Raw genomic sequence first — 27,643 nt, 5'->3', positions numbered from 1 at the left:
CAGAGGGACAGGGAACTGCTGGAGAGAGTCCAGCACAGGGCCACCAAGATGCTGAGGGGACTGGAGCATCTTTCATATGAGGAAAGGCTGTGGGACCTGGGGCTGTTTAGTCTGGAGAAGAGGAGACTGAGGGGTGATCTTATTAACATTTATAAATATCTAAAGGGTGGGTGTCAGGAGGGTGGAACATCCCTCTTTTCTATAGTAGATAGTAACAGGACAAGGGGTAATGGGATGAAGCTGGAACACAAAAAGTTCCACTTAAATATAAGAAACAACTCTTTCCCTGTTCAGGTGAGGGAGCCCTGGCCCAGGCTGCCCAGGGAGGGTGTGGAGGCTCCTTCCTTGGAGGTCTTCAAGACCTACCTGGGCATGTTCCTATGTGACCTGATCTAGGTGAACCTGCTTCTGCAGGGGGGTTGGACTGGATGAGCTCTAAAGGTCCCTTCCAATCCCTACCATTCTATGATCCTATGATCTGAAAGGAACTTGCTGACATTCATCATCTTCCCAGGATGTGCTGAGTCCCTGGCTCCAGCAGCCAAGGGCACTGGCCTCCAGCCTGACTCCCTCCCTCCATCCCTGCCTGTGCTTGGAGGAGGTGATGGTCTGCTGTGGCCAGGCTGGCTGGGAGAGTGCTGCATGGTGTGGCCTGTTGGGCTTTTGCCTCTGGGGGACAGGGAGTTCTGTCTCAGTGTTTGCAGTGCAAGGCTGTAAAGTTCAGTTTCTCTGTTGCTGGGGTGCTGCATGCTTTGCATTTTTGCTTGGCTGGTGGAACTGCCAGGAATGAGTGAGGCAGCAGGTGCTTGATGTTGTTGTTATGGCTCAGGAGAGATTTGCTTCCTGGTGATTGCTTATTTACTTATTTAAATTCAAGTGGTTGGTTTGGGTGCTGAGGCTGCCTGACCCTGTGCTTTCTGAAAGCCCAGTGGTACCATAATCTGCATTTAGGGAAAGCTGGGCATCCTATCTGAAAGTGTGGCAACTTGACAAGGAGCCTGGCTGTGAGGAGATGCTCTTGTCCTTCCTGACGGGTCGTCTGCCCTGGGATCCGGGTGGGGAATCACACGAGTGTGCAGGGAGCAGCATCATTCTCCTGCTCTTCTCCATATGGAGATGGCTGGTGGCAGTCCCATGGAGAGACTGCCTGGAGCTCTGCTGCTGGCCAGGTCACGTTTGCATAGGTGCTGTGGGAAGGAGCTAGTGCAGAAGGGCTGACCAGCCTTGTGTCCCCTGGCAGAGACGCGCTGGACGCCGCCGGCCGGCTCTACAACCGAGTGGATGAGGACGTTCACCGGCTGGTGATGCTGTCCAACAGGCGCATCCAGGAGCTGGAGCTGCTGATGGACTTCGACAAAGTGGAAGAATGTTTCAAGGAGGTAAGGCCTGTCTGTCAGGGACTGCCTGCTGCCACCCTCTGACCCTGTGTCCCACAGCAGGTACTGGACCTGTAGATCCCCTGTGTGAAGCTGTAGAATGATGCCTGCAGACCTTTCAGAGAGAACAGCTGAATAAGGGTTTGAGGTGTTTTTCAGATGTGCTGAGAACTAAACCATTGCTCTGCCAGGTACCTGCTGATGCCAGGTAAAAGTTTCATGGTTGCTCTTGAGGTCTGGATCAATCAAAGGCCACAGAGTAGTGGCTCCTCAGTGAGCAATACACCTGGAGGTGGAGTGTCTTTTCACATTAGTCATCAAAAGTACCCTCCTAGCAAAACTGTTGAGGAGCCATTCTTCATGCTCCACCTTGAGAAGCAGCAGAGTGATGGCAACGAGCTGATGACGAATCCGCGTGTCCCTCTGGGCTGTAGGTCCTGCAGGGTTTGCCTACATCCTGCTGCTGAATGAGGCATTGCATACCCAAGCTCCCTGCCCAGCCCTGCTGTGCACTCTGTTGTTCAGATTCCTGTACAGAGCTCTCAGGTCTCTGCTATCTGATAAGCCCCGGGCACACTCCTTTCCCTCTGGGTGCACCCTCAGGCACACTCCTTTTGCCTATATACAGTCTCTAGGCAGGGAAACAGCCTCTTGTCCTTAGTCCAAGAGCCATGCTCAAGCCCCATCCCCCTGCTCTGGTGTAGGAGCTTAAACTTACCTTGATGTAGTGCTCACTGAAATTCTTCAAAGCTGTGGGGTAACTGCAGCAAACAGGCACTGGCTTTCAGAGTGACCTTTGAAACCTGTAGCCATGTAGACAGGGAGCCTTAAAAAGCCATAAAGTAGCTCAGGTTGAGCATCCTGTGAAATGTGATGGGTTCTTTTCACAGGTCCCTCAGCCTCACCTCAACCTTGAGGTTGTGGAGTCGCTTGTTCTCCTTTGCTGTGACCTTTCAATGAGAAGTTCTACCCATCACTCATTACCCTGTGTGTGTGTGTAAAGGGTTCTGTGCTGTTGGGAGCTCACCTTAAGAACTCACATCCTTAAAGATGTGTGCTAGGATCAGTTCCACCATTGCTTCTAGGGTTTGGGACTCTTCTCCTCTGGAGAGAACTAGATCTGCAAAGGAGGTTGTAGCCTACCTACTGTTTTCACAGGCCAAGGTGGATCCAAGAGTTTTAATGACTTACCATTTGGAGGTAGACACTTGGGCGCCATGAACTATGTGTTCAGGTCAAGAAGTGTGATGCAAGAGCCTAGTAAAGACTCCCTTAAACACACAGGCTCCTCATAGCAAACAGAAATGCAAAAAGGCACCAAGGCAGGCTCTGCAACCTGTCCCTGCTTTAAGCTGAACTTTTTTTGATTGAATTGGGCAAAGCTGACTGCTCCCAGCTTCTGGATCACTAATGATGGCAGCAGGAGCTCTGGGCAGCAGCAGCAGTGTGCCCCTCTGCAGTCTGGGTCACCTGGGCATCTGCCCCCATCTCCTCTTGCCAATGGGCTTGTTCAGTGAGCCCTCTCTCAGCCCACAGTGCTGGGAGCTGGTCCTTGACTGTGTGGTCCAGTTGGGTTAGGATTGAGTGGTACAGGAAGAGAGGATATGTGGGCATTAGGAAACATTTAGTCTGTCCCTTCCCCACAGTGCAGTTATGTCTGAAGCATTGCAGACAAGTTTACTAGCCTGCTGATGGAGATGCTGTGTTATTCCTCCTGGCCTCCTGTGTCTGCTTTGCTTTTAGGACACTCTTGTTAGTGAGTTCTTCACCCATATTTGAGGCTATTGGCTTATGAGTGCTGCAGAGCCTGGACTCATAGGAACCTGTAGTTACTGTACAGCTTTGTGGTGAGCTGCTTTCAGAAAACCAGTAGCTGTGAGTCCCAGAGAACTGTGAAATGTTGCAGATGGGGAGAATCCATCAGCACATTCACACTGATGAGGTTATGTCCTGCCAGTCAGGAAAGTGATATAGGAAATATGGCAGCAGAGAGGGGTAACAATAATAGGAATATCAGGCCAGCCTGCAGATTGCAGAGCTTGCATTAGACCATGGCTCACAGAAACAGAGTCCAGGCAGCTACTTGCCCTGTTTATGCCTAAGGCCAGTGAGCAATAGCAGAGCTTTGCCATTATCCAGTAACCCAAAGTGGAAAAACTCCTAGCAGGAGGCTCAGGCTGAAATGCCAGGATGAGGGGGGAGAAATGTGTGTGTACATTCTTTCCAGTAGTGAAATGACCAGTGTTATGAGAGCAGTTCCTTGTTCTTTCCACATAAAGGCCTGCCTTGGTGAGTAGCACAGGGTGACTAACAGTGGAGCTTTTCCCTTTTCCCTTAGGTCAGCAGTTGGATCGAGAATGTTGGCAGAAAACGACTGAAGGAAACAATCAACCTGGATGATTCTTTGGAGATGCTGCTTCAAGCACAAAAGCAGTTCAGGGAGTTTGATCTTGTTGCCAGTGTAAGTGTTGTCTGATTGGAGAAAAGTATTCTGCAGTGTGTGAGTTGGTGGTGTAAGTGCCTTGTGTATGCTCAGCCAAAACACGATGCCAGGGAGGCAGAGGCTGCGTCACCAAGGGCTGTGTCATTCCTTCACACAACCTTCAGCAGCTTCCCTGCTCTCCTCTTGTACACTAAGCCACCAGCCCAACACATTAGGAGGTGGCATATGCCAATCTTGAGGAAAATAACTGCTGTGGTGGAAGGTGAGGCTTTTAGGGTTGCTCCCTTGCTGTGCTTGTGGCACTGCTCTGGTTTTGGTCCCAATTGCCCTGTAGCCCTGCTGTGCTGGCCTTTACAGTTGCTGTGTGGATCACAAGAGTTTAGGGCTGCAGAATTCTCCTGTTGACAAGTACACCTCTGCTCATGTGATTTCAACCTTCAACAGCCTAATCAGCCCTAACTGTTAATGACTTTGAAGGCTACTTACTGTCCATGTTGAGTCTCTGTCCTCATCCAGAATCCCATTCTGCTTTCAGGAATATTGCAGAAGGGGGCAGGAGGCACTGAAGAAGATGGATCGATGGGAAGACTTTTCCTCTGTGGATGTGCATTGTTACAGGGTGAAGCTGCAGACCTACAAAGATCAACTGGAGGAGTTCTGCACTCAGCTGGATGAAAACAGGCACCGAATCTGTGAGACAGTCAGGCTCTATGAATTCTTTGACAAGGTAAGACAAGGCCTCAGCTGCAGGGAGGAGGGTGTAAAAAGCCTGCTGGGGCTCAGTCCAGAGCTTGGTTGTTTATGAAAGGTGTGAAATGCTCCTGTGTCTGCAGTGCTTTCTTTCAAACCAGTATGTGGGGGAAGGGGTGGGTGTGTGTATTCAAGAAAACAGCTGCATCTGTTAAGAACAGAGGTCTCCTGCTGTCTGTGCTGTGATTTTTAAGCTCCTCTTAAGGTCACAGTGGACAGAGGATCATGACAGCACTGGCTTTGGTGAGGGTGATTAGCTGCTTGTGTCCAGTCTTGGCCACCAAGCCAGGGCAGGCTGCTTACATTTTGTTCATACTATATCCTTGCACGCTGGTGAATTCAGCCTGTTGACACACCAGGAGTAGCACCCTACTCTTCATCCCTGAATACAGCCTGCCTCCCCTCTCCTGGAGGCCTGCATGAGGAAGTGGAGCACCACAATGGGGTGCTGGGAAGTGTGGCTGAGGGAACAAGGGGGCTGGGTTGGCCCAGGCAGCTGGGAAGCCAGAGGAGAGGATGTGTGGTGGCTGTGCTGAGTGCCTGGCCTTCTCACCTGTTTGCTTTGGTGCAAATGCACCCATTCACCAGACCTGCAGTTGGTTTTGATGTCCTTTGGTTTCTGGAGTTGCAGATGAATAAACAGCAAGATTTTTCTAAGAGCATTTTCCAATCCAGCTTTGGCAAGCACAGAAGGCCAGGGAGCCTGTGCTTCATTTAGTCCACACTTGTACAAACATTGGGTATTGAAGTTCTCAAATTCCAGAAAGAATAGACACTAAAAGTTAAGCTGTACCAGATGTAGGTGCCACTTAGTTGCTGCCTCTGAGCTGCCTTGGCAGCCACAAGTGCTCAGAGGAGGGGGCAAGGAAATTGAGCTAAACATGAAAACACAGAGAAGCGTCCTGTGTGAGGGAGGAAAGGGGAGCAGGCAGCCTAGGACACTGCTGTCAGGGCCTGGTGATGCTCCACAGGTCTGCTCTAGCTCACCTATGCAGTTTGTTGTGCAGATGGGGGAGCCTCTTGCTGTGGGAATGTCACTCCCCCCCTCCCCAGCAAAGTGCCTCTTTTGCTGTGCTCAGTGCTGCTCACTCACTGAGCATGGATGTTGAGGGGCTGCTCTGATTCCTCGTTACCCTTTGCCATCAGGGGAGAACCTGGCAAGGATGACACCTTTCCTCTGGTAAACTGAGGCACACAAAGGTGCCAGGCCATGCCTGACACATTGGCAGTTCTATGGGTGCTGTATGAGCCCAGCCAGCCAAAGCCATGGGCTGTGGCCCCTGGGCACTTTGTGCTTCATTCAGACACAGCCACTGCGTGGTAACAGCAGCTCCTGGGCTGCCAGGACAGTCAGGCATGCCCCAGCAGCAATGGATGTTCTTCCACAGCTTCAATGCCTTTCCAAGCCTGGGCTGTTCCTTGGGGTCTGTGTAACATTTGTGCCCCTAAGACAGAGCCCTTTCTTTCTGAGGGCATCACTGCAGCTGCCTGTGGTGGATCCCAGCAGGGGGATGCAGCCCCTGAGCTGCAGCAGCAGCCCCCTGGGCTGTGCCTTCCCTGCTGCACTGCCCCAGGGAACACAGGGCGAGTGGCACATGGCTGTGGTGTGGAGGAGAGGCTTAGTGAGGGAGAAGGATTTTGATCTCACTAGTTTCAGTAGAGCTATAAACAATGCTGCTGTTGTAAATGTAACATGTTTAGAGTGAGCTGGTGGCCAACAGAAACTGGGGAGTAGGGTACACTGTGCAGCTGTGGGATGAGTGCAGAAGTTGCTGTGCCCCATGGAAGTTCTTTCAGTGCTGATTGTTTTGATCTTGAATGCTTCCTGCCTTCCCACAGCAAAGTCAGTCCTGTGGGCTGGGAGGTGGGGGGGAAAGCAGATGATTTCATCTAAACTGATTTCACTCTCTTCTGATACTGAGTTGCTTTGACCTTCCTGCAGCGATCCTGCCTAACCCCCTTCTCTCTGCCCTGCTATGATAATCAGCAGCAGCAGTCCACGCTAAGCAATGTCCTTGATTTTCCTTCTTGCAAGGAGTGTGCAATGTGCCAGAGCCCAGGATCTGGGGAGGGAGCCTGAGGATGTGTAAGCAATGCACAGGGTGGTAATGAGCTGGCAAGCTCCCATCTCCCCAGCTGTCTCAGCATGTGCCCACCACAGGGATTGTGGTGTTCATCCCTCACGTACCTCGCTGCCTGCTGGGAATGGAAGACTCCATTCTGTTTGCCCTTGCTCTGCCTGAGTGGGAAGGGGGCAAGGATCTCCTAGGGTATTGCCTGTGGCTGCTGGACAGGACAGCACAACTCCACATGGTCTGTTCAGACGCTGTACCATGTCTTTTCACTGCTTGGCAGTTCCTGACGCCCCATCAGAGCTCCCTGCGATGGGGCAGGATGAGCTGGGCCAGACCACATGGAGCTTGCACATGGGCTGGCAGGGCTTCCTCCCCAAAGCCATGACTGGTGCCAAGCTGGATGTTTCCATTTGTCCCCACTTCCTTTGTGGCAGGAGCTCTTGGTGCCTACAAAGGGCTTGGATGGCTGGGCTGAGGCAGGAGGAGCTTAGAAGGAAGCTGCCTTCCCCACCTCTGGCTGTGGGCAGAAGATTGTTTTTCAGTACCACAAGCTCAGTGTGGGCAGACTGGGGGACCTGCCATCTTCCTGTGGCTTCAGGCCTGGTCTGGCTGCTGTCCCTTGTTTCCTCAGCTCCAAGGCAGTGCTGGGATCTGGCACCACACAGTGCCGTAGGGTAGAAGTGGGAAGCTGAGCAAGCATGGGGGTGTGTGTTGTACCGAAAGCACTGATACCTGCTTTGTTCTGGGCTGCAAGGGCAGTCCCCAGCACTCTTCTCTCCCACTGCCTATCCTTGGCTTCCCAGTATCACTGGCATAGGCACACCAGCGTTACCAGGAGGATCCAGCTAGAGCAAGTCTCCCTCTCCTTGCTCACCTTATTAGCCTTTGCATTTTTCTCTTTCTCAGGCTTTCTTTAGGTGAAATTATTTCCCAGGTCCCTCATATCCCAGGTCTTTGCATGCTTTTGGCTTTACTTATAGCCAAGTATCCAGCTGCCTGGACTGCAGGCTGGAAATGGCCCATGTGAGAGCTGTGTGCTTGCATCAGGACTGCAGCTTCCCAACCCACAGTGGCATGAGCCACAGCTCTCTGCCAGCCCTGGCATGACAACCTGTCTTGCAGCAGGTCAGTAGCAAAGGTGCATGATGCTTGCTGGCTAAAGTCCCTCTGGAAGAAAGCACTGACCCAACCAGAAAGGGCAGAGTCCTTCCACACTGGCTTAGCACCTGCAAACCCTGCAGTGTAGTGCCCAGGGCCTCGCAGCTGAGCTGCCTTTGTCATTACAGGAGGGCCTGAGGAGGCCCTGACGGCTTTTTCCTGCTTGTGAGGCTGTTGTGCAAGATGCTGCTTCTCTTGGTGCTCAGGGAAAGTTGGGGCATTGTCCTGCCATGGCCCAGCTTGGGCCCTTGCCTTGCATCTGCTTTCTGAAGGAAGCTGTTCTCAGGACTGGTGGGATGAAGCTGGTGTGTTTCCCTTGTTGGGATTTCTTTAGGCTCTGCTCCAGGAACTGTTCCTTCAGTGGTGGTCTCTGTCTGCCACCCTGTCTGCCTTTCCCCAGAGGACCCCTGGCCATTAGCCTGTGCTGATTCTTCTTCCTCAGTAATGAGCTCCAGCCATCCCTGGCTTCCTTCTGCTGCCTGCAAGGAGCTGCTGCTTCTGAGCTGTGCTTGGAGCAGACACAGTGCTGCCCACTCCACCTGTGCTGAGATCCCTGGCAGCGTGTGTTACCTGTGCTGAGATCCCTGGCAGATTGGGTTAGCTGTGCTGAGATCCCTGGCAGAGTGGGTTAGCTGTGCTGAGATCCCTGGCAGATTGGGTTAGCTGTGCTGAGATCCCTGGCAGAGTGGGTTACCTGTGCTGAGATCCCTGGCAGAGTGGGTTACCTGTGCTGAGATCCCTGGCAGATTGGGTTACCTGTGCTGAGATCCCTGGCAGTGAGTTACCTGTGCTGAGATCCCTGGCAGATTGGGTTACCTGTGCTGAGATCCCTGGCAGAGTGGGTGAGCTGTGCTGAGATCCCTGGCAGAGTGAGTTACCTGTGCTGAGATCCCTGGCAGATTGGGTTACCTGTGCTGAGATCCCTGGCAGTGAGTTACCTGTGCTGAGATCCCTGGCAGAGTGGGTTAGCTGTGCTGAGATCCCTGGCAGTGAGTTACCTGTGCTGAGATCCCTGGCAGTGAGTTACCTGTGCTGAGATCCCTGGCAGAGTGGGTTACCTGTGCTGAGATCCCTGGCAGTGAGTTACCTGTGCTGAGATCCCTGGCAGATTGGGTTACCTGTGCTGAGATCCCTGGCAGAGTGGGTTAGCTGTGCTGAGATCCCTGGCAGAGTGGGTTACCTGTGCTGAGATCCCTGGCAGAGTGGGTTAGCTGTGCTGAGATCCCGGCAGAGTGGGTTACCTGTGCTGAGATCCCTGGCAGAGTGGGTTACCTGTGCTGAGATCCCTGGCAGAGTGGGTTAGCTGTGCTGAGATCCCGGCAGAGTGGGTTAGCTGTGCTGAGATCCCTGGCAGAGTGGGTTAGCTGTGCTGAGATCCCTGGCAGAGTGGGTGAGCTGTGCTGAGATCCCTGGCAGTGAGTTACCTGTGCTGAGATCCCTGGCAGATTGGGTTACCTGTGCTGAGATCCCTGGCAGAGTGGGTTAGCTGTGCTGAGATCCCTGGCAGAGTGGGTTAGCTGTGCTGAGATCCCTGCAGAGTGGGTGAGCTGTGCTGAGATCCCTGGCAGAGTGGGTTACCTGTGCTGAGATCCCTGGCAGTGAGTTACCTGTGCTGAGATCCCTGGCAGAGTGGGTTACCTGCGCTCACGTGTGGATCTGCCCCCACAGCATGTTCTCCTCTGCTCTCCTTCTCTGGCTCTCCTCCCCAGCCACTTTGTTCTTTGTGGCTTAGAAAACAAAGCCTTTGGCAAGTGAAGGAGGTGCCTGCCCTTCCTGGGGGAGGGCCAGCTGGCCTGCATTTGATTATGGCAGCGCCTTCTCATCCCTCCCCATTGTCCTTGCTGCTGTAGGAATGCCAGCCTTTTTGCACTCCATCCCGTGAACAAGTGTTGCTGCCTCTGAGGCCCAAAGAGGGGCTGGGGCCCTTCTTCCCCCCAGCCCCGGCCCCTCTGGCAGGAGAACCTCTGTGCACATCTCCATGCACCTTCCCTCCGAGCCTCACACAGCCGCCCTGACTCCGGCAGCAGACGCGCACGGCCAAGCCTCCTGTAAGTACCAAGTGGCCGGCGCTCCGGCTGACGTGTGACTCGGACCGAGATTGTTTGCAAACAATGTAAGAGGAGGCTTTTCACTCGGCTGCTTGTGTGCATCCAGCATGAATCAGAGTGCTTTGTGTGTGCCTTTTGTGTGCTGGGGCAGAGCCCCGTGGGCTCTGTGCATCTCTGCGTGGTCCCTCGGAGCGCCGGGGTCTGAAGTGCGGCAGCGCCCGTCCCTCTGGCTCTTTATTAGAGGTTGTGGCACGATCATGTCCGTGGGCATAAAGTAACTGCAGCTGGCTTGCTGGGATTGTGTGCCTCCACAATAGCTGGTGTGTGTGCACACGGGGCAGGTGGCACCTTTCCACCTGCCCCGAGTTCTGTTAGAGGCTGTGCACAGCAGTGGGGCTGCTCTCCAGCTCCTGCCCTGTGAGTGACTGAGACCTGCTGTGGGACAGCGTTCCTGGCTTTGCCAGATGGATCTGATCTCAGGTGTGACAGCAGGAATCCAGGGCACGATAAGTTAGCTGACTCTGGCAGATGGCACTGCCTCTCACTTCTCAGGAGACTCAGAGCCCATACCCCGCTTGCTGCTGCGGCGTTGCTGATGGGGTGCCAGACACAAAGTCACAGGTGATGATGTGGAGGGCAAAAAAAAGGGCAATTCCCCTTCAGGCAATAAGTTATTGATGTTTCTTTCTGCTTAGCCTGTGATGGGGACAGCAGGGTTGTGACTGCTGGTCTGTGGGAAGCTGGAAAGGATCCTGGTGGCTGCGAGCTGAAAGTGTGACTTTGCTTTTTTCTGTGTCCCAGGCTGCTTGGCACAGAGCTGATTTCACTGGAAGGGTGTTATGGCTCCCTGCTCTGGGAACGGGCTTGGAGGAGAAGTGGAGAGTAGAACTTAGCACCTAAGTGGAAAAAGAGGCATTTGATGTGTTGTCACTGTAGTGTACTTAGGAAGAGAGAGGAAAGTTACTGTTCCCTCACTGGCGGTGCAGCACAGGGCAGAACGTGGCTTTGCCCCCCAGCACCTCTGAGCTTTTGCCACAGCTTATTATAAAGTCTCATGGAGAGGCTCAACATGTGCTGTTCTCTGCCTCTGCAGAGAATGGCTTTACTTTTCTGGAGATGGGCTACACGACATTCCTGAACAACTTTCATCTGGTGCATGCTCCCAGGCTGATGAAGGGAGATCCGAGGAGCACAGCAGAGAGTATCTACTGTACTGTGCTTTCCTGATGGTGTACAACTGGCTTAGGGGCAGCCAGTGTTGTCTGGCTTCAGCATTGTCTGACAGCAGCTGTCTCATCTCTCCCTCTTCCTTCTCTCCTTCCCCAGTTAGCTTGTGAAGTCGTACCCCTAGACAGACATCTAGTCAGATTTGCTCTCCCGTTTCAGGGGTGTCCTTTTTCATGCACAGCCTGAAGCACATGAGGGAACGAGCCTCGAGGTAGGAAAATCGATCCTCTGGCAGAGTTCATGCAAGGTTAATGTGTGAAATCTCTCCTTTCCCCTTCCTGCCAGGTTTTTGCTGGGGAAAGTTTCTCACAACGTTACCAAGCCTCTAACATTGAGCTGACTATCAAAAGATATTCATGTATCACAAAGTTTCTGCTTTGCCTGGGAGTTTTGCAGGGGCAGCAAATCCTGCCCATGTCACAGCTCTGCTGCAGCTCCCCCGGGTTTTTCTGTCTTGCAAAATCAGCGATTTGCAAACTGTTGCCCAGTTAATTCTGTGCCACATCTACTGGTGCCCGGGCTGTTTTCTCCTGTGTTTCATCAATGACTTCATTGCCAGTTTGGCATCAGGGCAGTGCTCCCAGCTCCTGCCACCTCTGTCACAGTGGGAGAACACTAAATAGCAGCACCAGCACTTGGTGTTTCTTTCTGGTTGCACAACACGGGTGTGAGACTGGTGTGCCTCGGTGTTACAGGGCGGCAGGGAGTTAATTACTGCTTTTCATGTGCTAAATTCAGGCACAATTAGCAGTTGAAGGTGAAGGGTTCTTGGGTTGAGATGCTTTTGAGCACCTTCCCCAGCACCTCAGGCTGTGCCTTAGTGAAGTGCAAGGTCTGTGTGATGTGTTTGTGGTATGTGCTGGGGAAGAGCTTTGATCTTTCTGTCTGGGGTCCTTCTCCCTCCTGTTGTGCCATCTGAATTATTCCCCTCTCTGGAGGGCTTGGAGAGGCTGGGGGAGCCAGACAGAGTGTAGCATCTTTTGGGATGTAGGCTGCCCACCTCTCCCTGCTCCCTTCCCTGATCCCAGGAGTGCCACTGTGTTCTACCATGCTGTGTGTGTGCAGGAGGACGGTGCTTGATGTGCTGAAAGCACTTTCTGCCCTCACCATGTAACCTTTCCTCAGCATCCTTGGCTGCCTGTGAGCATAAACAGTTGTCTGAAAGTCTGGGGCTCCTCAGTCGGCTGGAATCAAATCTCTTGCAGGATCAAGACACTGTAGGCAGTCAGTAATGGCAGGGAAGCAGCACTTCCTTCAGGAGGTTTAGGGATTTCCCAGCTGAGCTGCAAGGGGGAAGAGCTCTGCACTGGAGGTGTGAGATCTGATTCTAGCAGTGGCCTTTCCTCAGCTGACCCCAGCCTTGTGCATGTGTGCAAAGTGTTGGGCATGGGTGCTTTTGCTCAGCCTGATCTTGGGAGAGGAACTGCACAGGGTGACAGATTTTCTGTGCCTGTGTGCTGGCATCCATCTGGATGCTCAGATCCTCCTGGAGGCTTGAATTCCCTTTAGTCACGGGAGTTAAATAGAACTGTTCAAGCAATCTGGATGTGAAGCTCCCCTCAGTGTACAGATGGGACTGAAGCTCACAATGGCTCCATCTGCATATCAAAGCCCTGGCCATATGGCCAGGCTTGTCCCAAGCACTGTGCCCAGGCTCCTTTGGCTGCTCCACGGGGGCTTCCATCCTCTGAGTGTGTCAGGGAGTTGTTTCTAGCTTTGTCAGCTGCCCTGCAGAAGAGAGACCCAACAGCCACACCGAGTGTCTGGCTTTAGTTGCAACTTCACACCTTCCAAGGCACAAGTGACCACAGTGCTGTGCAGACAGATCCCAGCCCATCATTGAGTAACTGAGTAGAGTTTGGCTTGGCTTGTCACAGGAGAAAGGATGGGGATTGAAGACTGCAGAGAAGGTGTCTGCCCTGTCCCCCATGCCCAAGGGTGTACTGGAAGTTTTGTAATCCCCAGCTGGGCATGGAGGACCTACCTCCTTAGAAGGGAACCAGTGCAGGAGACCCCCAGCCCAGGTCCTCACAGGCCTGCAGGGTCTGACACGTCCCCTGCCTCTGCATGCCCCTTCTGGCCCCCAGCAGTGGACAAGTCTAGAGCCTGGATCAAAAAAGAGGCAGGTCAGGGGTCTGTGCCACACAAGGCAGGGTGATGGGAGCAGAGGGGGCTGCTGGGCTTTTGATTCTCCTGTGCTGCCTTGGCATGAGGCTGAGAAGCCTTTTCCCTGAGCAGCTGCTGGTGTTTCTGAAGCAGCTCCTTGGCCTGCATGAGTAATAGGGCTGGCTGCATGCACAGTGTGCAGCTGCAGCTCAAAGGAGCAACATGGATGGCTGTGGGAGCTCATGTGGAATCTGCCCTGCAGTGACTCTGCTCTGTCTGCCTGCTGCCCCTCATGTGCTGGCATTCAGCACTCATACAGGTGGCAGGGCATGTCTGTCATAGCCATCCCCATCCAGGGGCTGGGCACCTCCTGCCCTACCTACCTCTGTCATCAACTGAGAGAGAGCCTGGCACCTGCTGTGTTTGACCACCACGTCCCTGAGGGGGATGCAGTGTCTGCTCCTTGTCTGCATAAAGCCTGGTGGATTCTCTTGGTGTCTAAGGCTCCATTGTGCATGGAAACAAGAGCTTTGAGCTCTCTGGGTAAAGGCTGTCACAGTAAAGCTGTTCAGCAGGTGGAAAGTGGTGTAAGGCTGGTCTGGTCACCTTGTTCCTGGCACTAAGCATGAGTGGTGCTGCCCTGCAGAACCACAGCAGGCACACAGAGCCTGACAGGTCAGTGCTAGAGGTGGTCTGGCTCACTTCAAGGGTAGCCTGTGGTGTTTCCACACATCCCCTGGTCCTGGGCAGTTGGTAGAAGGTGCCACAGGGGCCTGTCCTGGATGTTTTCCCTGCCTCGTGCATCTGATTTTAACAAGTCATCCTGTTTTCACTGATAAGCAGTAAAGTTTCCTGGCCAAGCCTATGGCATCTGGTGACATTCACTCTGTAGATAAACCTTGTCCTCATCCCTGCTCTGTAGAGAAAGCAGTGGTTCATGAGTCTTAAATCAGATGTTTGCCTTGTTAACTCCTTTCAGGCATGGGGAAAGGCACTTCTACCCTGCATCTGTCCCTTGGACCACGCTCTGTCCTGCTCCTCTCCTGTGACTGATAGGGCAGAGCTGTTTTAGCAGGGCCAGCATGGCACCACTGCTAGAGCTAAGCCCTGTGAAACTGCTTCCACCATTCCTGGAGCATTAGAAATAAACTGCTGAGCTCATTCTTTGAGCTAAAGCAGCATGAGCATGTGGTGCAGGAGCAAGCAGAGCCAGGCAGGTAGGCAGGGCCCAGCACAGCACAAGTACCAGCAGGCATGGAAAAGCACAAGCTGCAGTGGGGTTTACACAGTCTCAGATTCCTCCTTGCTGCAAGGATGGGTCAGAGCACTTGGGCACTGGGCCCTGCTCCAGCTGAGCTGTGGGCCTTTGTGTGCTGCCAGCTCTGGGGGAGCAGCACTCCCATTCCCTGCACTGTAATGATGGTCCCTCAGCCTCTGCCTTGTGGTGCTGAGAATGATGTCCAGTGATAGCACAAGGGGCAATGGGGACAAGCTGGAATGTAGGAGGTTCCAAAGAAACACAAGGAAGAATTTGTTCCCTGCTGAGGTGAGGGAGCCCTGGCAGGGGCTGCCCAGATGGGCTGTGGAGTCTCCTTCTCTGGAGACATTCCAGCCCAGCTGGATGAGTTCCTGTGTGCCCTGCTCTAGATGGTGCTGCTCTGGCAGGGGGGTTGCACTGGATGAGCTTTGGAGGTCCCTTCCAGCCCTTAAGATCCTGTGACTCTGTGAATGTCTGGGTAAAGGAGGAGGGCTCTGGGCTTTACATCAAGCAGGGCTGCACAGAGTTGTCAGTTCCTTCAGTCTTGGCAGCAGCTTCCCCTGGACCCCAGTGCCCAGAGAGGACAAACGTGCCCAGCAGTGTGGGTGCCCAGCGTCTCGGGGACCTGGCAGGGGAGGTGGAGCTGGGGCAGAGCAGCCAGCGCAGCTGAAGGCCTCTGCATAAGGAGCTGTTTGTTTTGCTGAGTTGTTAAAAGCCCCATTGACAACAGCAGCACCCCCCCTTCTCTCCCTCAAGGAACTGTGGTGGCCACACACTGATCTTTTCCCTTGTCTCACACTTCAGGCACCGAGGGAGGGTTATTGCCCCCAATGCCTCTGACTGCCCACTGCCTTTTGTTCCGTGCAGGCTTACGAGTGGGCCTTGGAAGGGATGCGCCACCTTGCCTGCATCAGCATGGAGGAGTGCAGCTCTGCTGAGCACTGCAGCGGGGTCATCAAGTGCCTGGAGAGCTACAGGGGGCAGCACCCGGACATCAGCGGTGCCCGCTTCCAGGAGATGAAGGAGCTGGCCTGTGAGCTGAAGAGCGAGAAGGGACTCAAGCAGTGGAAATTTGCATGGTCTAAATGCCAGGAAACCAAACTGGTTTTTGAAAAGAAACTTGAAGCTGCCTTGAGGACGAGGAGGTGTCTGCTGGCAGACTGCAAAGCGCCCGCGGGGGAGCAGCCGCGGGCCGGCAGCGAGGCCGGCAGCCTCCCCCCACGGCGGCACTCCGAGGGGGCTGCCCCCGGCTCGCCCTGGGACAGGACTCCCAGCACGTCCCACTGCTGCAGCAGGCCCAGCTGCTCGCCGGGGTGGGCTAAGGAGAAAGCTCCCTCACCCCCCCGGAGCTGCCCAGGCGATGTCAGTGCTGGGGAAGAGCTTGCCTGCCAAGCCGCTCTCGGCCCTCACTCCGGCAGAGCCGCTTTTGCCAGCGGGGCCTGCAAGTCTCCCAGGCTGCCTGAAGAAAAGCCAAACCTGGAGAGCGTGTTGGGAACCCTGGAGGTGAAGCCATCCTGCACGTCCACCCCGGCCCCTGCGAAACCACCTCCCAAGAGGATGCTGAGGAAGGCCCAGAGCTTCGACCTGCCGTGCGGTGAGAGCCTGTGGTCGGGCTGCCAGCGGGCGCTGAGCGAGCCGGCGCGCTACGGCAACACCGGCGTCTTCATCAAGGGGCTGGAGGTGAGCAGCACCGAGCTGCTGGACCGGCCCCCGGCGCTGCGCCAGCACGGCCGCGCTGCTGACTGCCTGCTGGAGCCACACAGGGGCTGCCTCTCCGGGCCTGAAGCCAGGAGCTGGGGCAGGTGAGTGACGAGTGAGCTGCTCTGGTCCTTGGAGTGGTGAGAAGGCAGCTGGCAGGGGGTGAGGAGCTCTGCAGTGGCAGTTAACTTCGGCCCTGGGTGCAGAGCGTGAGCTCTGTAAGCTGGAGCTACATCTCCCTGCGCTCCCCACGCAGCCTGGTGCCTGCCTCTGGGCAGGGGCAGGGATATGGGCTCTGCTGCTCTTCCCCTGCAGCGTGGTTCCTCTGTAAGAGCAGTTCCCAGGCAGGAGGGAGTGGGAATGCTGCTGGCATTGGAGGCTGAGGAGTTACAAAAACATAGTATTTGAGGAGCTGGGGAAGCAGGGGCACAGGAGCAGTGGGAGAGCAGAAGCACTGACATCATCCCACACACTACTGGGGGATGCTGTGGCCAGTCTGATTTGGGAGGCACTTCCAGTACCCTGTGACAGCAGCTTCACAGGTAAGAGGGTGTTTGTACCCACCCTTTGAGGCCAAGATCTCTGTCTGGGTCACCAACTTTTGTTCTCTTATTCTCACTCTCTGTCCTTGAGGATCATATTCAACTGTGTCATACTGCAGTGTGCCTAGGCTGTGGAGAGCCCTGGGGTGTGAACTGTTCATGCAGAGGTGTCAGCTCCTTCAGCTGCTCTTGCTGCAAAAGAAATGAAGCATTTAAAAATGATGGCAGAGATGGGAAACAGGTGCTGGGTGCAGAGGGACCACGGGGCTCTTCCACCACTGTGGGTGGGATGACTGGGGACAGTGAAATCTTCTGGAAGGGGCCTCTGGTCAGGAAATGTGTCAGGAAAGGTCATGGCAGGGGATGAACAGCATCAGATAGGAGATTCACTGTTTGGCTTCTCAGAGTGATGCAGCAGCTCTTCCCCACAGCCAGAGGAGTTGGCCTGGGGGAGAGCTGAGAGGCAGAGAAGGCAAGCACGGCCCTGAGTGGTGATGTTTGGTGCTGCACTGCCTCACAGTGGAAACCTTAAGTAGCTAAGAGCACACCTTTCAGAGATGTGGGGAGCAACCCATGCTGGGAGCTGTTGTTTGCTGATGAAGTGAAGTTTGTTTCCCCACTCTCATGTTTACTGGGACAAGCCCAACAGCTCCTGGGTCCAGAGCTCATGTTAGCGTTGCCTCCTGCAGCTTGCAGCCTTCAGCCTGACTCCTCCTCACTGAAGTTACAGTGACTTCTGCTGCCCTTGTTTCAGGAGCAGCATGTTGTATCCAGAGCAGGGGCTGGGAGGGCCCAAGGCTGAGTGTCCTGCTGAGGTTGTGTCAGGCCTACAGCCAGCCTGGGGCAAACAGACAAGCTGAGAGTTCCTGGGAGCAGCCACAAGCTCGGGCAGAGCTCAGGGCAGAGCTCTCACAGGGCAGAGCTCTCACAGACAGTGTGAGGCTGAGCTTAGATAGCACAAAGGGAGCCATGCAGGGAGAGCTCCTCTGGAGCTAGTGCCTGCTTCTGGGGCTCCCCTCGAGGCTTTGCATTGCCTCCTGCAGCAAGCTGCGGCACATCATCGACGAGATGGTGAGCACGGAGCGGGAGTACGTGAGGTCGCTGTGCTACATCATCGACAGCTACTTCCCTGAGATGGAGCGGCCAGACCTGCCCCAGGACCTGCGGGGCAAGCGCAGCGTCATCTTCGGCAACCTGGAGAAGCTCTACGACTTCCACAGGCAGTACTTCCTGCGGGAGCTGGAGAGCTGCTGCAACCACCCCCTGCGAGTCAGCCACTGCTTCCTGCGCCACGTAAGGCTTCTGCGCCCTCACACACCCTCACGCAGCGGGGAGGCTTGGAAGGGGCTCTTAGGCATCACCCAGGAGCAGCTCCCACCTAGATCAGGTCACACAGGAACATGTCCAGGTGGGGTTTGAAGCTCTGCAAGGAAGGAGCCTCCACACCCTCCCTGGGCAGCCTGGGCCAGGGTTCCCTCACTCAAACACTGACACAGTTTCTCCTTGTGTTTCAATGGAACTTGTTGTGTTCCAGCTTCATCCCATCACCCCTTGTCCTGTCCCTGGATACAACAGAAACAAGTGCTGCCCCAACCTGACACCCACCAGTGAGATACTTGTAACCATTAATGAGATCCCCCCTCAGTCTCTTCTCCAGACTGAACAGCCCCAGGTCCCACAGCCTTTCCTCATAAGGAAGATTCTCCAGTCCCCTCAGCATCTTGCTGTCCCTGCCCTGGCCTCTCTGCAGCAGTTCCCTGTCCCTCTGGAGCTGGGGAGCCCAGAACTGGACACAGGACTCCAGATGAGGCCTCAGCAGGGCAGAGCAGAGGAGGAGCAGAACCTCCCTTGACCTGCTGGCCACACTCAGATGCCCCCAGGCTGCCATTGGCTTCTTGCCCACGAGGGCACATTGATGCTCATGTCTAGTTTATTATCACCCAGCACTCCCAGGTCTCTCTCTGCAGAGCTGCTCCCCAGCAGGTCACCCCCAGCCTGTGCTGGTGCACAGGGTTGTTCCTCCCCAGCTGCAGGACTCTGCACTTGTCCTTGTAGAACCCCAGGAGGTTCCTCTGCCCAACTCTCAGCCTGTCGAGATCCTTCACACCTGCTCAGCTCCTGTGCCCAGCAGCACCTGTGGCTCTGGCTCCTCACTTGTGTGTGGCTCTTTGGGAGGAGGAGGAGGACTACCCTGTGCTGGCTTGGTTTGTCCTCTGCCAGCTCATGTGCTAGGTTGAGCTGGGATGGCTCTGTGAGGCTGAGGCCAGGCAGCAGCACATACTCTGCCTTTCATGTGGCTGTTTGCTACTGAGAGATGCTTCCAAGGAAGCAAAATGTCTGCTCCTTCAAGCCTCCCTGCTTCTGCAGGGACACCCCCTGCCCTGTCTTCTGTGGAATGACTGAGGTGCAGACCTGCTGCTCTCCCTGAGAAGGGCTGCTGGGGAGAGGCAGGGATGCATGTTTGCTGCATGGTGTCTGTTGGGTGTGTAGGAGGCAAGGGGTAACAGGACAGGAGATTACAAAGCCCTATCTGCTATAGGAACAGGAAGACAAGAGCATTCCCTGGCTCTTAATGAGCTTGAAGCAAAGCCATTGCTGGTGTCCCAGGAGGCTGTGGTGCAGCCTGGGAGAGGCAGAGGTTCCAGAGCAGCCCCCTGGGAAGGGCTGTCCGGGGGTGTGGGGCTCACACGGGGTTGTCTCTTGCAGAAGGACCAGTTTGGGATGTATGCACTGTACAGCAAGAACAAGCCCAAGTCAGACTCGCTGCTGGCCAGCCATGGGAACACCTTCTTCAAGGTAAACTCCACTGCCTGCCTCGTGAGTGCCTTTGGGGGGGGTGTGTGTGTGTGTCAAACAAGCCCAGCTTTCCTGCGTGAGGCAGGCTCAGCACTGCCTCTGCTTTCCCAGCACAGCTCTCTGCACAGGCCTGTGTGGAGGGACAGGGGCAGAGACGCAGCGAGTGCTCAGAAAGGATCCAACAGCATTGGTCCTATGGCCTTGCATTTCCCTGCAGAGCACACAGAGTACCCACTCAGGAGGGCTGTGGGTGTCAGGGCCCGCCTGGGGGCACGGGACCCTCCCTGGCAAGCTGCTGCCTTCACTCTGCCGCATTTCTCAGTTCAAGCAGGTGCAGCTTGGGGATAAGATGGACCTGGCCTCCTACCTGCTGAAACCCATCCAGCGGATGAGCAAATACGCCCTGCTCCTCAAGGACTTGATCAAGGAGTGCAGCGAGGCCCAGGAGCAGGAGCTGGGCTACCTGCGTGCGGCTGAGGAGATGGTGAAGTTCCAGCTGCGCCACGGGAACGACCTGCTGGCCATGGACGCCATCCGCGACTGCGACGTACGTCCCTGCGCGCCCCCGCCGCGCTCCCACCACGCTGCTTCCCCTCCCCTGCCTTTGGGTCCTTGGAGGGTCCACTGAGCCTTCCCTGGAGCCCCCAGGAGCACTGAGCTCCCTGCTCTGCTCTGTTACTGGAGCTGGGTGAGCTGCTTGCTGGTGGCATCAGACAGCCCGGCAGCCCTTGCAGGGACTGTCCTGCCTTGGATCCTTCCATCTCTTTTTGGGGCTGGTGATAAGAAGGGTGAGGCAGGAGGAATTCAAACTGATCCTGATGCCAGGGGCAGGCCAAAATGAGCTAGGTGGGACTTGGAGAGGTGTGTGAAGTGCAGCACTGCAGGAGGGGGGATGTGAGGCAGGAAGAACACCCACCTGGGTGTTCTTCACAAGACCGGCCTCGTGACCCAGATGTGCTCCTGGCACTTTGGTGGGATTCCTTTCCTCCAACAGAAAGCTCTGGCTGCTGCCTCCAGTTGCCACCCCAGAGGTTTCTCATAGAATCATAGAATAGGGGGGGTTGAGGGGAGCTTTAGAGACCATCCAGTCCAAATCCCTTGCCAAAGCAGGTCCCACCTAGATCAGATCACACAGGAACGTGTCCAGGCAGGTCTTGAAGCCCTCCAAGGAAGGAGATGTGCACAGGCTGACACGAGTCATCTGGGGGTTCTGCTTAGGAGAAGGGTGCAGCTCTCCCCTGAGCCCTTGCCTCAGGCTGGTGTGGCACTAGCAGTGCCAGGCACCCCTGCCCCTTCAGGAGCCCTCCTGAGATGACAGGTAGCTGCCACATCTTCCCCACCTGGGCCACAGCCACGTGGGACTGTGCTCCCCAGGCCCTGGCGTGGGACTGCCCAGAGCTGGTCGTGCCAGGCTCTTACAGCTCTCTGTGTGCAGGTGAACCTGAAGGAGCAGGGGCAGCTGGTGAGGCAGGACGAGTTCACCATCTGGCTGGGCCGCAGGAAGTGCCAGCGCCACGTCTTCCTCTTTGAGGACCTGATCCTGTTCAGCAAGCCCAAGAGGATCGAGGGGGGCTTTGACGTGTACATCTACAAGCGTTCCTTCAAGGTGAGGGCAGCCCTGCAGCCCCTGCCTGTGCCTGGTTCCCCCATGGCACACGTGGCTCGGGAACGCCTTCAGCAGCAGGGCTGGGCTGCCCCTGCTGGGCCTTCTCCAAGCTGGGCAGTGAGGCTGGGATGTGGCACATGAATGGCTGGGGCCCTCTGTGCTGTGAGATGTGGGGCCAAGGTGGTGTGAGGAGGGGGACAAGTGCGGTTGTCTATGTGTGTGTGTCTCTGTGTCTGTGTGTCTGTCTCTGTGTGTGTCTGTCTCTGTGTGTGTCTGTCTCTGTGTGTGTCTGTCTGTCTCTGTGTGTGTGTGTCTGTCTCTGTGTGTGTGTGTCTGTCTCTGTCTGTCTCTGTGTGTGTGTCTCTGTCTGTGTGTGTGTCTCTGTCTGTGTGTGTGTCTCTGTCTGTGTGTGTGTCTCTGTCTGTGTGTGTGTCTCTGTCTGTGTGTGTGTCTCTGTCTGTGTGTGTGTCTCTGTCTGTGTGTGTGTCTCTGTCTGTGTGTGTGTCTCTGTGTGTGTGTCTCTGTGTGTGTGTCTCTGTGTGTGTGTCTCTGTGTGTGTGTCTCTGTGTCTCTGTCTCTGTCTGTGTCTCTGTCTGTGTCTGTCTGTGTCTGTCTGTGTCTGTCTGTGTCTGTCTGTGTCTGTCTGTGTCTGTCTGTGTCTGTCTGTGTCTGTCTCTGTGTCTGTCTCTGTGTCTGTCTGTGTGTGTGTCTGTGTGTGTGTCTGTGTGTGTGTCTGTGTGTGTGTCTGTGTGTGTGTCTGTGTGTGTGTCTGTGTGTGTGTCTGTGTGTGTGTCTGTGTGTGTGTCTGTGTGTGTGTCTGTGTGTGTGTCTCTGTGTGTGTGTCTCTGTGTGTGTGTCTCTGTGTGTGTGTCTCTGTGTGTGTCTCTGTGTGTGTCTCTGTGTGTGTCTCTGTGTGTGTCTCTGTGTGTGTCTCTGTGTGTGTCTCTGTGTGTGTCTCTGTCTGTGTCTCTGTCTGTGTGTCTCTGTCTGTGTGTCTCTGTCTGTGTGTCTCTGTCTGTGTGTCTCTGTCTGTGTGTCTCTGTCTGTGTGTCTCTGTCTGTGTGTCTCTGTCTGTGTGTCTCTGTCTGTGTGTCTCTGTCTGTGTGTCTCTGTCTGTGTGTCTCTGTCTGTGTGTCTCTGTCTCTGTGTGTGTCTCTGTGTGTGTCTGTGTGTGTGTCTCTGTCTGTGTGTGTGTCTCTGTCTGTGTGTGTGTCTCTGTCTGTGTGTGTGTCTCTGTGTGTGTGTCTCTGTCTGTGTGTGTGTCTCTGTCTGTGTGTGTGTCTCTGTGTGTGTGTCTCTGTCTGTGTGTGTGTCTCTGTCTGTGTGTGTGTCTCTGTCTGTGTGTGTGTCTCTGTGTGTGTCTCTGTGTGTGTCTCTGTCTGTGTGTCTCTGTCTGTGTGTGTGTCTCTGTCTGTGTGTCTCTGTGTGTGTGTCTCTGTCTCTGTGTGTGTGTCTCTGTCTCTGTGTGTCCCCTCTCAGCCCTGGCTCAGGGTGCAGGCAGCACTGCCCATTTCTGTGGCTGGTGCAGCCCCAGGTGACACTTTGCTCTGGTCCCACAGACCGCAGACATCGGCCTGACCGAGAACTCTGGCGACAGTGGCCTGCGCTTCGAGATCTGGTTCCGGCGGCGCAAGTCCAGCGACACGTACATCCTGCAGGCCAGCTCAGCTGACACCAAGCAGGCCTGGACCAGCGACATTGCCAAGCTGCTGTGGCAGCAGGCAGCCCGCAACAAAGGTGTGATTCCCTCCCTGGGCACAGAAGGTGCGGGAGCCCTGTCAGCAGGGGCTGCAGCCTGGGAGCAGGCAGCTCTGCGCAGCTTGTGCCAGCATGGGCTTGGCCAGGCACGGCTCTTCCCTGCCCCTCAGCCACCCTGAACCTCACCAGTCCAAGCTGTGTGACTCTAGGCAGCTGCCCAGACTCTGGGAGAGAAAGAGGAGATAGGGGCAGAGGGCTCCCTGCCCCATGAGTGCAGGCTGTGGCCCTGAAACACCTCTGTGTGTGATCTCCTCTGGGCCACTGCTGCCTGGGCCCTGGAACACTCACCTCTGTGTGTGATCTCCTCTGGGCCACTGCTGCCTGGGCCCTGGAACACTCACCTCTGTGTGTGATCTCCTCTGGGCCAGTGCTGCCTGGGTCCTGGAACACTCACCTCTGTGTGTGATCTCCTCTGGGCCACTGCTGCCTGGGTCCTGGAACACTCACCTCTGTGTGTGATCTCCTCTGGGCCACTGCTGCCTGGGTCCTGGAACACTCACCTCTGTGTGTGATCTCCTCTGGGCCAGTGCTGCATGGGCTCTGAAACACCTCTGTGTGTGATCTCTGGGCCACTGCTGCCTGGGTCCTGGAACACTCACCTCTGTGTGTGATCTCCTCTGGGCCACTGCTGCATGGGCCCTGAAACACCTCTGTGTGTGATCTCCTCTGGGCCACTGCTGCCTGGGCCCTGGAACACTCACCTCTGTGTGTGATCTCCTCTGGGCCACTGCTGCCTGGGCCCTGGAACACTCACCTCTGTGTGTGATCTCCTCTGGGCCACTGCTGCCTGGGGTCTGGAACACTGCTGCCTGAGCCAGCCTGCCCGAGGCTCCCCTCACCACCCCAGGCTTGCTGCTTGGCACAGCTCTTGCAGGAGGCATGGCACTGAGCTGCTTGGCTGGAGCAGGGCATGGTTGCTTGGCTGGAGCCTGCTCAGGCCCGGGAGGAGCAGACCTCACACCAGTGGTTGGGGAGCAGCCTGGCTTAGGAGCACTCTGGCTTTGGGCCTGCACTGGTGCCTGTGGGGAGGGTCTGGTCAGGCTCATGGTGTGGCTGTGGGTCTCTTCCTCTGCAGAGATCCGTATGCAGGAGATGGTCTCCATGGGTGTGGGCAACAAGCCCTTCCTGGACATCAAACCCAGCGAGGCGGCCATCAACGACCGCGCTATCGATTACATCATGAAGGGCAGAGGTGGGTGCCAGCCCTGCTGCCCCCTGGCCCCTCCTGGGCTGGGCAGGGCCTGTGCTCAGGGCCCTGGGCTGTGTTTTGTGGCAGGTGCCAGGACCAGGGCGTCCATCGCCGTGTCGCTGTTTGACCATTCCAACCCTTACAAGAGGACTCAGGCTCAGCTCTCCGCTGCTGCCCCCGCTGCTGCCTACAGCCCTTCCTCCTCCTCCTCCCTCCTGGGACCCCTCAACCTCCACATGTACCTGGACCAGGCTCTGCTGCCGGGCGTCCTGACCCCCAGCCGCCCCTTCGACATCGGCACCTGCATCGAGGAAGACGAGCTGGAGCACGAGACGAGCAGCCAGCCCTCCCTCAGTAAGTGCCACGGCCCCCAGCCTCGCTCCCTGAGCCCACAGCAGTCCCAGGCTGGCTGCCCAAGGGCCCTGTCCTTCCACCCCACCTTCGTGGGGCTCAGATGTGGGGGTTAAAGCACCCCCCAGATCCCTGTGACAGGCCGTGTGCCTTACGCTGGGGCTGCTGTTGTGGCCTTGGAGACTGGCGCTCGTGTCTCTGGCTCCAGGGGCTCTGTCCCTTGCTCTCAGCAGCCTGCTCCAGGGAGCCCTTGGCTTTCCCCTGTGTAAACCTCACTGGCCAGTCCCTACCACCTCCAGCATCCTTTGCTGTACTTCCTGGGGTTTTTGCCTTTCAAGAGACCCAGGCCAGAGTGTGGCTGATCTGTGAGCGTGTGTGGCCAGTGCCTCTGTGAGCAAATACGTGATCAAGTGTGTGTGCCACAGCCCATGTGGGCCCATCCCAGGCCCTGTGAGTGACCTTCCTCTCCTCCCCCAGCCACAGAGAGCTCGGAGTCATCCCACTGCATGTCAGGCAGCGGCTCCAGCGGCTCCGACAGCGGCTGCGTGTCCAGCGTCCCGCAGGAGAGCTTCTGTGAAGACATGGGCTCTGCCCCCTGCATGCCCCTGGCCCCACAGCACTGCCCTGCTGGGAGGGAGAAGCCCAGGTTCCCAAACAGCCAGTACATCTCAGCAGTAAGTGTGAGCTGCACAGGGACTCTCCTCACTCTGCCTCTTCTTCCAGCTGCCTCCAGGGCTCAAGGCGCTGCCTCTCAGGGGCTGGGGGGCACTGGAGGTGCTGCTTTAGGGCTGGGGGGCACTGGAGGAGCTGCTTTGGGGCTGGGGGGCACTGGAGGTGCTGCTTTGGGGCTGGGGGTGGCAGTGGGGCCCTGCCCTGTGGAGGCAGCACGTGGGAGCCCCAGCACTGCCGTGGGCTGAGCACACCCCCCCCTCCTGGGCTGCATGGAGCTGAGCTGCAGCCACCCCCAGCTCCTGTCCTGGCAGGTGTGGGGCCTTTTAGGGAGAGCAGTGAGGTGGAGCAGCCCCTCAGAGATGTTTGTGTGTCTCCTCTTTATGTTCCCAAGAGCTCCCAGCCCCTTCCCAGCCTGCTGGATGCGTGGCCTGACGCTGTTGGCCTCTAACCCTGTACTAATGTGGCTTCTCTCCTCTGCAGAAGGCAGGCCAGGTCACCATAAGTCCCTCGACAATAGTGTGAGCCCCTCGCACGGCCTAAGGAGATGGAGTTGTTGTAAGTAGCCCCTGAAGGGCATTTTCTGGCAACTCTGCCTGCTGGCCAGGTTTGGCAGTGGCTCTGACTCAGGACAACCTCCCCCTCTGCTGCTCACTGGGAAGTGTTTTCCACTCACATTCCTGTGAGGCTCAGGTCAGGTGCCTCCCTGGCCTGAAGAAGCAGAAATCAACTGAGCAAAATGGCTTTTGGGGGAGAGGCTGCAGCACTGCCTCAGGCTCTGTGTTCACATGAGCTGCTTCCCTCTGGCTGCTGCCCTGCTGTCTAACCACTAACCTGTTTCTTGTGACTGTTTGCCACAATCCTGCTCTGGGTCCCTCTGAACAGCCTCAGGGAGTCCAAAGTGTTCTCTCCAGCTGGATTTATCCTGCAGCTTCTTTTGAACCTCACCAGGCAGAGGCACTGCCTGGCTCACACGGGGGTGCTGCTCCTGGAGGGTGCTGGTGTGAGCACAGGGCAGGTGCTGTGGAGGTGATGCCCAGCCCTGGCAGGACTCACAGCCACAGGGGCTTCCTGGAAAGTCCCATCCCCTCACACTCAGCTTTGCCCTGTGCTGGGGGCTGAGCTCCCCTTGCCTGCAGTGGCTGGGGCTGGGCCAGGGGGCTGCCACCAGCCAAACAGAGCTGGCCCAGGCCCCCTGTGAGGGTCCAAACCCCCCTGAGGGGGCACAGACCAGGCTTTAGAAGCAGCCACTGCAGCAGTGGGGTTTGCTGGGCTCTGGGTGAGGTGCAGGCTCATGATGGGAGGAAGCTGTGCTGCTCCTGCCAGGCTCTCCCAGGGAAACTCTTCTTTGCCCACCTTGGGGTGGAGGAGCCCTGACAAAGGTGCTTTTGGCAGCATTGCCCCAAAGAGCTGCTGCCCAGGGCAGCACAGGCTGCTCTAACCCTTTGCCTGGTGCTGTGTTCCAGGTTTGATGCCCATTTCAGACTCCCTGGAGCCCCCAGGCTTCTGAGCAGCAGGAGGACACGATCTTCAAGCAGGAAGAATCCTTTATTTGCTACCTTTTCAGGGTGTTTGAAGCAGCCCCAAGGCCACTCTGTGCCTGGGGCAGGGCTCTGCCCCCTCCAGGGCTGCTGCTGCCTGGGAGCTGGGCTGTTCCTTGTGTTTGTGAGTCATTAATTAACACAGCAGGGTGGGGAGGGGGAAAAGGGTTGTTTTCAAAGCTCTGAGCTGTACAGCTTTTTGTTACCAGTGCCTCTGTCCCTGTTTGCTCTTTAAGCTGCACATTTGATAGAGGTTGTGGAAGGGCACAACCCCGAGGTATTTAAAGAGAAGGGTTGGACTGCCCCGGAGCTCCAGGTGCAGTTTGCTCCCTCCCGAGCACGGCTGCCGTAGCAGTAATTTATTTTCCTGGCTTAACGCTTCAGTTTGAATAAAGCAACGTCCTTGGTCCAGTGAGTTGGTTCTTCACAGGGGCCCTGCAGAGCTCAGCTTGGCTCAGCTCCTCCGCCTTCCTCCACTCACCCCGGGCAGCGGGGCGGGGGGAACGAGCCCTGGGAGGAGCTTTGGGGGCGGGGGGCGGCTGAGAGCCGGCCCTGCGGGGGTGGAGAGCAGCCAGGCTCGGTTTATACAGCCACGTCCAGCCTGAGGAAGAGGAGGGAGCAGGAGCTGTGGTCTCCTCCCCAAGCCACTGCCCCTTGATGTGCAGCCCAGGGGCCATCCTGCACCCCACAGCAAACACTTGTTTATTGGTAAGGAGCTGGGTGGGTTTTAAACCTCGTTCTCTTTCTCCCAGACAGCACAGAGAGCCCAGTTTGCCACCTTTGTCCCCAAGTGTGTGGGAAGCAGTTGCCCAGGGAAGATGGGGGAGGTCAGGGCAAGGTTGTGGGGCTGTGAGGCCAGCACTAGCTCAGGGCACAAGGAGGGGAGAATATACTGATGCAACAAGAGGAACATGAAACTGGCTGAGTTTCTCAGTCTCAAAGGTTTCTGCATTGCTGGAACAACCTTCAGTACTGTTTACCTGGCACACTTGTTGCAGGGTTGGATTGGTTTGTCTAATAAAGGTTATTTTCTTTGTATGGGTTGTGTTTGC

The 27,643-nt window shown here is 56.0% G+C and overlaps 1 protein-coding gene across 5 annotated transcripts in view; it reads left to right on the top strand.

Annotated features, from left to right (window-relative positions):
• The window catches only part of PLEKHG4 (pleckstrin homology and RhoGEF domain containing G4), an 86,461-nt gene extending 58,832 nt beyond the window's left edge, over positions 1 to 27,629 (top strand). For 2 of the 5 annotated variants that reach the window (XM_062007444.1, XM_062007445.1), the window contains exons 11-24: positions 1,241 to 1,379; positions 3,715 to 3,837; positions 4,355 to 4,546; positions 15,309 to 16,243; positions 17,725 to 17,974; positions 19,388 to 19,477; positions 19,800 to 20,024; positions 20,913 to 21,083; positions 22,643 to 22,847; positions 23,917 to 24,033; positions 24,118 to 24,384; positions 24,859 to 25,055; positions 25,534 to 25,608; positions 26,517 to 27,629. In XM_062007444.1, the coding sequence (XP_061863428.1) occupies positions 1,241 to 1,379; positions 3,715 to 3,837; positions 4,355 to 4,546; positions 15,309 to 16,243; positions 17,725 to 17,974; positions 19,388 to 19,477; positions 19,800 to 20,024; positions 20,913 to 21,083; positions 22,643 to 22,847; positions 23,917 to 24,033; positions 24,118 to 24,384; positions 24,859 to 25,055; positions 25,534 to 25,575 (2,953 nt within the window). In that variant the 3' untranslated portion in view covers positions 25,576 to 25,608; positions 26,517 to 27,629. The remainder of the gene's footprint in view (positions 1 to 1,240; positions 1,380 to 3,714; positions 3,838 to 4,354; positions 4,547 to 15,308; positions 16,244 to 17,724; positions 17,975 to 19,387; positions 19,478 to 19,799; positions 20,025 to 20,912; positions 21,084 to 22,642; positions 22,848 to 23,916; positions 24,034 to 24,117; positions 24,385 to 24,858; positions 25,056 to 25,533; positions 25,609 to 26,516) is intronic. The other 3 variants (XM_062007448.1, XM_062007446.1, XM_062007447.1) reach the window with 2 other exon arrangements.
• Positions 27,630 to 27,643: the final 14 nt, after the last annotated feature.

The sequence above is a fragment of the Colius striatus genome, chromosome 14 (assembly GCF_028858725.1).
Source record: "Colius striatus isolate bColStr4 chromosome 14, bColStr4.1.hap1, whole genome shotgun sequence".
In the NCBI taxonomy this organism is placed as follows: Eukaryota; Metazoa; Chordata; class Aves; order Coliiformes; family Coliidae; genus Colius; species Colius striatus.
The sequence above is the reverse complement of the archived record's forward strand: the minus strand, read 5'-3'. Positions and strand labels throughout refer to the sequence as shown.